At 43.7% G+C, this 10,101-nt stretch overlaps 1 protein-coding gene across 1 annotated transcript in view; it reads right to left on the bottom strand.

Annotated features, from left to right (window-relative positions):
* Nucleotides 1–2,888: 2,888 nt before the first annotated feature.
* The window catches only part of LOC139789259 (zinc finger SWIM domain-containing protein 6-like), a 12,781-nt gene continuing 5,568 nt past the window's right edge, over nt 2,889–10,101 (bottom strand). The window contains exon 2 of the mRNA XM_071729757.1: nt 2,889–3,751. Coding sequence (XP_071585858.1) covers nt 2,889–3,751 — 863 coding nt within the window. The remainder of the gene's footprint in view (nt 3,752–10,101) is intronic.

Consider the following 10,101-nt stretch of genomic DNA (forward strand, 5'->3'; position numbering starts at 1 on the left):
CCACTACCAAAGCCCTTCCATACTGACCTAAGTTGTACAAAGATTCAGACCTTTTCCTCCTTAATCTTCCAGTGACACAAGTCTCTCTGTCAGAATTCATGGGTACACTGGCATCTCTGATAGTTGCTTGCTGCATATTAATATTTTCTTCAGCTGAAGATATTAAAAAAAAGTGAAAGGTGTTCATGTCATGTATATGACATCACATAACATACCTATGATGATAAAGATCTTGGTAAGGCAGAAAGCTCCTCTTCGATTTCCAACTGTGCTGTATCCCATTAATCACTGTGGGCTGGAAAACTTATACATATCTTACAGAGCAAAGGCTCTAAAAAAGCAGAAATGTTTGCTGTCAGCTTGTGAGCAGGAACTCTATGCTGGGTGGAGTGAGCCACACACTTCCAAATGTAGCAGAATGTGTAGAGGAATGGCCTGCGCATGGGTACACAGCCCCATGTTTGAGGCACTCAGGTGCTAATTACGAGGTGGGAGACGTGAGCTTGTGTTAAGCCCACCTGTGTTAAGACTCGGCCCCCGCCCAATTAGGGTTTGCCTCAGCTGCGCATGAGCAGGATTGGGGGGCCACTAAAAGGTGAGCTTCTGAACACATGCTCAGCTCGCTCTCGAGCAGCCAAAGGAGGAGGTTAGCTGAGTCTGGAGTAGAAGCACTGAACAAGGCTAGCCGAGTCTAAAGGCAGCAAAATCAGAGCACTGACTGTGCACCTTCCTGCGAACACCTCTTTGACTAAGAAGCGCCGTACCCCAAGAAAGGGTCGCCCATCTGCATCCGAATACACAAAATGCTTTAGGAAAGCTAAAGGACAGAAAGAACTGTCCTTGTACAGATTTGCAGCACATCTCAACTCTCATGGTCACCCAAATAATCCACTGAGTGGGAACATGTCCCCCCACACTCTTCCATCCCACCAGGGCAATATGTCAAGGCTTGCGGTTAATTGTATAGACCACACACCTTCAATTGTAGTCAGCATTTGGTCCCTCTGATGCACTAGGTCACCTTCCACCAGCAAAGGAGCAGTTGCAATTGTGAACACTACCATTCTTTCCTGGTCTTGGTGGTCACATTAGCCATAATGCTCCAAAGTTGCAAGCTGGGCATTTAAGATCTATCCATTAAGAACTATCCATACACAATTTAACTCCAGTAACAGACACAATAAAGGAGGCAGAATCAACTGTCAAAAAACTAATTTTAATAAAAAAAAAAAAAAAATTGTTGATCGTTAACAAGTTTATAAAACAGTGATTTAGTTACATAAATAAATTGATATCAGTGTATCAAATTTAATTACTTTCAACTTCATAAGCATGTTTACATGAGTGATGAAGTACAACCCTTTTACCTATTATAATAAATAAAATAGCATGAAATTGTTTTTCTAAACAAAAATGCCTATAAACATACCTCTAGCATGTTGTCTAATGAAGGGAATAAGAGACACTGGACAACTTTTGCGCCAAAACATAAAAAAGATTTAAAAAGCACAAGGATACAGAACCATCAGCTAAAGTAAAGACACTACACTGTAACCAAAGTTGGTATTTAATAATATAATGAACGGTTTAGTAGTTGGATCTCCAGTTTGGCTGTTTTAAAGCATTAAGACAAGGCAAGATAGAAGGCTGCTTTTGTTTGAGTAATTCTAGAGAAAATAAAACATATTAGAAAAATGAACAGAAAATTAAAACAGTCATACCTACACAACTTTCTGTCCTGCACAAAGTCAAAAAAACTATGCAGAATATATATATTATATATATATATTTGTGCACAAAGGTTAGCTTATTATTAGCTCACTGCAAAGGTGTAACGTATCATGTCAATGATTTTGCATTTTGTGTTAAAAAGGATATTTCTTTAAGTTTCCTAGGCTAGGAGGCACAAACTCCGATTCTGGCATACTGTATTCTTAATGCTAAGGCTTGCTGCTCTGGCTGTGTATTTTTTGTTGTCCCTCTTTACTATAGTACCTGTTATGAGCATGTATGTATACATATATATGTATACGGGGTTTTTACAAATATATATATATATTTAATTTCCCCCAATAGGTGTCAGTCCAACCATGCAGTCCAAAAGGTGGCTCTGCACAGATGGCCAGCATATAGTTCACCACCTGAGCCAACCCTGAAGCAAGGCGCACTTTAGTCCTTAGGATAGGTTTTCTTTTTTTTTAAAACCAAGCTATTGCATCTTCAAGTATTTTGCATTACATAGATTTTTTTAAAATATAAATTAATGTTATATGTTTTCAATATTCAGACATATACTATAATATATATACAGTACAATAAATGCTCTCATTCTTTTTTCATTATTTTTTTTTAATAAATCCCTGAGAATGTATGTTGACAGTCGCTAAGTTTCCACATGCACAAGCGTTGTGTGCCATGCTTCAAGATGAACAGCACTGCAAAGCCACATGGTCAGCCTTTTAACTATTACTATTTCGTTTGTTGATTTGTTTAAATATGCTGAAATGTAAGGATGAGCTACAAAGGAGTAAAGCTGAATCCATTTGAGGTAATTATCACAGGATGGAGGTTTTTTGTTTGTTTTTTAAAGCCATTGCAATATATGTTTGGTTTTGAGGCTGTGAACATATACAGAAAGAACAGGAGAGTGATGTGGGCTTTTGCCACTTGACAACATATACTCAGTGTAAACCAAACCTTTTAAACCTCTCTCTCACACAAAACAGAAAAAAGGAAAAAAATAAACTTTCACAACATGACAGTTTGCAAGCTCAGCATAACTGTACACATACAATACCAGTGTGGCTCTGTTTCTCTAAGTTCAAAAAGACACAAAGGTAGGCTCAAGTAAAAACAAACCACCCGTCCCCCCCCTTCACACATTTTCATCAACCAAACCGCTCACGAACCAACATCATCAGTTTCTTTTTGCCTTTGTAGATTTGTTTTAGGTTGTCAATAAACTGTGTAAACTGGATGTCTCCATCATGAGCCATTAGGAAGGTCTCTCGGGCCTTGCTGAGGAACTCTATAAATTCACTGTAGTGTCGCGGGCTGATGTGAGTGAGACGTGAATGAGTTGTATTAATGTAGGCTCCAATCGTGGCATCCAAGAGTTGCCTTAAAGGGGCTTTGTCCACTGACATGAGCTTACCAGAGTTCCTCCTTCCATGAAGTCCCACCATGCCAGGAGTGGTCAAAGTACACCTACGCAAAATATCTGACAGTACTGTGGCACATTTGACACTTTTGACCACCAGAGGTATTATAGCTGCTAGCTCATTTTTCCCAAGGGAGTGGCTGAGTGCACATGCCCACAGAACATCATTAATGGCAGGGTGTGTGTCCTGATTGTAACTCAGGTTGAGATGCGCCATGGCCAAAGTGGCCAGCTTGTAGGCCCGCATGGGGTAACCACGGTGCTCCATGTATCGTGCTATAGTAAAAAGCTGTGAGTAGCTCATGCCAGTTGTAGCAGCACCTAGAACAATTTGGTAAGCGGTCTCAAAAGCTATGTGATCCTTTTCACATAAGGTCAGTGCAGAGAGGGCACAGTTTTGAGGATCCTTCATGGCACACTGTAGAGCAAGTGTCCTAGCACTGCTGGCCAGCTTCTCCTGCTGATGGCAGTCCAGATGCAGACGGACAATGGTGCTGTTGGACATCACAGCTGTAGCAACAATACTAGTAGCTTCTGTTGGAGTGAAAAGTGTAAACCAGTTTTGCATGATACTATCCAGTGCATAAACACCTGGGGAGAGAAAGAAAGGATCAGCCACAACTGATAAAACCTAGGAGGTATAAATGTTCATCAAGAGATAGATTTCATTTTCAAAGACTAAGAGGTTGCCAGTACATCAAAGGAGACGTACTTCAGCAAGAAGCGCTAAATCAGATAACGTGGCTGGAAAAGGACATTAAAAAAAAAGCTATTGCGCAAACTGTAGCAATCACCAAAATGCAGATAACAAAAAAGCCTGCAAGATAAGCTTGAATCTCCCAGTGTGACAACTGATATGTTTTACTTGTTATCTAAGAGAATTTGGACAAAAAGTTCTGGCTCATTTGGCCTCATCACATCACTCAAAAGCAGCCCACACATTGAACACTTAAAAGGCAATTTTAACTACTTTTCTCAATGCGTATCTCAAGGTATGCCCCTGACTACAGGAATAACATTGAGGTTCTGGAGCATGCCCAAAGATGGGCAATGAAGCTGGGGAAGGGTCTAGAGCACAAGCAGGAGCCATTGAGGGAACTGGGGTTGTTTAGCCTGGAGATAAGGAAGTTTAGGGATGACTGTTTTTGCTCTCTACAACTACCTGAAAGGAGGTTGTAGCGAGGTGGGTGTTAGTCTCTTCTCCCAAGTAACAAGTGATAGAACAAGAGGAAATGGCCTCAAGTTGTGCCAGAGGAGGTTTAGATTGGATATTAGGAAATATGTCTTCACTGAAAGGGTTGTCAGGCACTGGAACAGGCTGTCTGGGTAAGTGGTGGAGTCACCATCCTTGGATGTATTTAAAAGGCATCTAGATGTGGTGCTTAGAGGCACGGTTTAGTGGTGGACTTGGTAGTGTTAATGGTTGGACTTGATGATCTTAAAAGTCTTCTCCAACCAAAAAAATTCTATGATTCTATGAGTCTACAGAGCATGCACAACAAGAATATGAAAGCATGCTAAATGTCTCATTTAACAGAATACCATGGCATTTAATACTGAGCACATCTTAAAAAAAAAAAAAAAAAAAAAAAAAAAAAAAAATTACTGTCACCGTTTGAACAGGAGGAACTAAAGAAGGAGGGCTTTTCGGACTTTGAGAGGGGGAGGGATCTATTCCCTCCCATTTCCTGCCATACTCAGAAAGCCAGCAACTCCTCCCTCTTTTTCCTCTCAACTCCTGCTGGCTGTGCTACTGTTTGTTACCTCAAGCTTGCCATGTGCTATCGGGCTGTATATATATATATTTATATATTTGTATTCCTTGTTACCTTACCCTTTATGTTATTACCTTTGCCTTGTGTTAGTAAAATCTGTATCCATTTGTTTTCAGTTTCCAACTTAAGGTCTCCTGTTTTTATTCCCCTTTTATCTTCCCTTTGTGTGTGTGGGATGAATTGTGTCATTAGGTTTGTGGCCAGCCCAAACTGCTAAACCATGACAGAATAATTGGTGCCCAACGTGGGGCTCAAATTTAAATTTTTCTTTTAATTGAAAATATTGTAAAGTTGGAAATTGAAAAAAAGAAAAATGGGTTTCAAAATGGCATGGGCGAAAGACTTGTTATATACTGCCTTTTTGAATTTACTAATCCACGCATGTTGTTTTGTATGTACCCATCTCCCAGCCATGATAATTTACTAAGCTGTTAAAACAGCGGTTTCTGCGGGAATGAGTCCGGTTAGGAATTTCATTGGGGAGTTTCGAGACTCTGTGGTGAATGTGTTCAGTACGCAAAATGATTCTGTTCCTTTCTCTGGCGAGTTCGGCCCACCAGAGTTTCGAGGCCTCAGTGACGATTGGTGTTACTTGTTTTGGTTATTGTTGTGCCTAAATATGTTACAGGGGTGGTTCAATGTTTGATATTTGTGCAGGAAAACTGCCGCCGCCACCACCACCAGGCAGGGACACCTCCCCTGCTGGCTCCGAACCAGCCCTTGTCGCCCCTGTCACAACCCACAGAAAGCATCTAAAGAAGTTGGACCGCCCAGGAAGGGGTGATGATGATGACTCAGAGACAGAGACAACAGAAAACACTGAGACAACAGAAAACACTGATCAGCGAGAGAGTCAGCCCGAGGCAGGAACGACACAGGAGAGTGATTTGGAACCTGAGATAATTGTCTAATCTATGTCTCTGGAAGAGATTCGAAATTTAAGAAAGGATTATGCTTGCAATGAAGGTGAATCACTGACTGCTTGGATGCTTTCTGTTTGGGACAAGCGGGCAGCTACGGTAGACCTGGAGTGCAGAGAGGCGCAGCAGATGGTATCGTTAGCCAGAGATGGGGAATTGATAAGGTAATTGGGAGAAAAGCTGGTACTTTTAGTCTTTGTAAACACTTTTATCTGTAGTAAAAAGCCGATAAACTTAAAAGGAGGATATCAAATGTCGCACTATTAAATGGAATACCATGGAAAGAGGCATCAAATATCTGAGGGAGCTGGCAGTTCGGGGAGGTCATCTATAGTGATAGGGAAACACCTGAAGATCCCGATGAAATGCCACACAGGAGGCCTCTGCTTAAAAAGCTCGCACAGCGTGTCCCTGATACGTACTCCCACATTTTGGGGGCGGGAAGGGTCTTTGGAGAAGATGATGAAACACCATCAACTGTCAGTGAATTTATTAGCCAGTTAAGACAGTATGAAGACAGTGTCTCTAACCCTCTACAGGCTCATGTCTCAGCTGTGGAAAAAATGGCTGAGGAGTTAAAAACCACAGCTGAGGAGATAAAAACCTCTTTTGAGAAGCTGCATGATTAGTTAACCAAAATGGAGACAGAGAGTATCACTCGTTATTCTCCTGAATGGATTCATGTATCAACTATCGAAAATAGGTGCTTCCCTAGGAGGCCAGCTCAGGGTAGGAAGAACTCGACACAGAGTTCTCTGCGGTCAACCCTACATAACCTTGGCGAAAACATGAGTATATGGGATGGCAAACCCACTGCTACCCTGTGTGCAAGAGTACAGGAGCTGCAAAGTAATACCACTGGGGGTAGTGTTTCCAGAAGGATGGCTGCTCCAATCTGGCCCGAGCAGATGGATCTCCAGTCCAACTATGAGTCAAGGAAATAACAGTGAGGGGCCAGTTTGCCACACAAACCCTTCTGTTCAGTGTGGGCCCTGTACTCAGCAGTAGAGGGGCCGTGCCTCCAGCCAGGTGGAGGAGAGGGATAACCGAGTTTACTAGACAGTGTGGATTCGGTGGCCTGGCATAGCAGAACCACAGAAATACAGAGCCCTTGAAGACACTGGTGCACAGTGGACCTTGCTACCATCGAATCACGAAGGAGCAGACTCTATTACCATCTCTGGAGTCACAGGAAGGTCTCAAGAACTGACTGTAGTGGAGGCTGAAATGAGCCTGACCAGAAATGTCTGGGACACCCACCGTATAGTGACTGGCCCAGATGCTCCGTGCATCCTTGGTATAGACTTTCTCCAGAAAGGGTATTTCAAGGACCCAAAAGAGTATAAGTGTGCCTTTGGTGTAGCAGCTGTGGAAACTGAGGGCATTCACCAGCTGTCTGCCTTGCCTGGACTTTCAGATGACCCTTCTGTGGTGGGCCCTGATGAGGGTAGAGGAACAGCAGGTACCAACTCCATCTATCACAGTACATCGTCGCCAGTACCGTACCAACAGAGACTCCCTGCTCCCCATACAAAATCTTATTCGCCAATTAGAGATCCAAGGAGTGATCCGCAAGACTCGCTCACCTTTCAACAGTCCTATATGGCCAGTGCAGAAGCCTGATAGAGGATGGAGATTAACTGTGGACTACACCATCAATGAGTGCTGCTGTTCCAGATATGTTGGAGCTTCAGTATGAACTGGAGTCTAAGGCAGACAAATGATATGCAAATATTGACATTGCTAATGCATTTTCCTCCATTCCCATAGCAGCAGAGTGCAGGCCGCAATTTGCTTTCACCTAGAGGGGCGTCCAGTACACCTTGAACCGACTGCCTCAGGGGTGGAAGCGTAGTCCCACCATCTGCCATGGACTGATCCACACTGCACTGGAGAAGGGTGAAGCTCCAGACCATCTGCAATACATTAACGATGTTGTTGTATGGGGTAATACGGCTGAAGAAGTCTTTGAAAAAGGCAGGGAAGTAATCTGCACACTACTAGAAGCTGGTTTTGCTATAAAAAGAAACAAGGTCAAGGGACCTGCCAGAGAAATCCAGTTCCTGGGAGTTAAATGGCAAGATGAACAGGACAGGAGATTAAAAATGTACTCTACACTGCAGCCTGTGATAATGGTCCCATCTAGAGCCTCTGGCAGAAAGCACCAGATGAGACTCGAGGTCGACCCCTAGGGTTTTGGATTCGGCAGTATAAAGGTTCAGAGGCCAATTTTACACTCCAACTGAAAGAGAAATATTGTCTGCTTATGAAGGAGTTTGAGCCACTTCAGAAGTGATTGGTACTGAGGTAGTTACATGGATGGTCAAGGGGAGGATCTCGTCTACAGACCATGCCACTAATGCCACCTGGAGTAAGTGGATTGTCCTGATAACACAGCAAGGATGAATAGGGATCCCTGATTGTCCAGGCATCGTGGAGGTGATTAAAAACTGGACAGAGGGTAAAGATTTTGGAATGCCACCAGATGAGATAGGGAGCCGTGCCGAGGAAGCCCCTCCATATAATGAACTTTCAAGATGATAAGAAGTTTGCTCTCTTCACCGATGGATCCTGCCATCTTGTAGGAAGTCAGCAGAGGTGGAAAGCAGCAGTTTGGAGTCCCACATGACAAGTCACTCAAGCAGCTGATGGGGATGGTAAATCAAGCCGGTTTGCAGAGGTAAAAGCCATCCAGCTGGCCCTGGACATTGCTGAACGGGAGAAGTGGCCAGTGCTTTACTTCTACAGTGACTCATGGATGGCAGCAAATGTCTTGTAGGGGTGGCTAAAGGGATGGAAACGGGACAGCTGGTGGCACAGGGGGAAGCCTATTTGGGCTGCCACTCTGTGGCAAGCTATTGCTGCCTGGTTAGAGACACTAACGGTAAGGGTACAGCACGTGGACACCCACGTACCTGAGAGTCAGGCCAGTGAAGAACACCGGCAAAACCATCAGGCGGACCAGGCAGCTAAAGTGTTTCAAACAGATTTAGACTGGGAGCACAGGGGTGAACTGTTTTTAGCTCGCTGGTCCCATGACACTTCAGGTCACCAAGGGCAAGGTGCAACGTACCAATGGGCCCGTGACTGAGGGGTGGACTTAGCTTTAGACATTATTACACAGGTTATTCGGGTGGACTTAGCTTTAGACATTATTACACAGGTTATTCATGATTGTGATGTATCTGCAGCAATCAAACAAGCTAAACGGTTAAAACCTTTGTGGTACAGGGGATGTTGGTGTAAATACAAGTATGGAGAGGCCTAGCAGATAGATTACATCACACTCCCTCAGACTCGCCAGGGTAAACACTGTATGCTCACAATGGTTGAAAACAAGCACTGGGTGTTTGGAAACGTACCTTGTGCCTCATGCCACTGCCCGTAATACTATTCTGGAGATTGAAAGGCAAGTGTTGTGGGGGCACGGTACGCCAGAGAGGATCTAGTCAGACAATGGGACTCATTTCAAAAACCATCTTATAGGCAACTGGGCTAAAGAGCATGGTGTAGAGTGGATATACCATATCCCCTATCATGCACCAGCATCTGGAAAAATTGAACGCTACAACGGCTTGCATGAAAACCACCGTGAAACAATGGGGGGGGGGGACGACACGGACGACTTTCAAAAATTGGGATATGCATTTGGCAGAAGCCACCTGGCTAGTTAACACTAGGGGATCTATCAATCGAGCCGGTCCTGCTCAATCAGACCATTTACATGCAGTGGATGGGGATAAATTCCCTGTTGTGTGTGAAAGGAACCTATTGGGAAAAACTGTTTGGGTCTATCCTGCTTTGGGCAAAGACAAACCCATCCATGGGCTTGTTTCTGCTCAAGGTCCAGGAGGCATTTGGTGGGTTATGCAGGAGGATGGGGAAGTCCATTGTGTACCACAGGGGAACTTGACTCTAGCCAAGAGCTTTTAGTTCCACTTTATATAGTTTTAATTGTTATATAATAGTAATTAGTTGTATTAAGTGCTTTTTCCCTAGGATAATGCAGTGGTGTCCGAGAGTCTCAGGAAGAGCTTGCAGCATGTGAGGGCATGAACCCTGACAGACCCTGTGCCATCTGTCTTGCCTTGAGAAACTGCCATGATATGGATCTGCAGCCTGGACTTAGCAAGATCTTGTTTGACGGCAGGGCATCTCCGGATGAGTTACTATGGAGAGAAATAGAATGGAATAAGGGGTGGAACGTTATCGTTTGAGGATGAGGAACTAAAGGAGGGCTTTCGGA

This window comes from Heliangelus exortis, chromosome W (assembly GCF_036169615.1).
Source record: "Heliangelus exortis chromosome W, bHelExo1.hap1, whole genome shotgun sequence".
NCBI classification, from domain to species: domain Eukaryota; kingdom Metazoa; phylum Chordata; class Aves; order Apodiformes; family Trochilidae; genus Heliangelus; species Heliangelus exortis.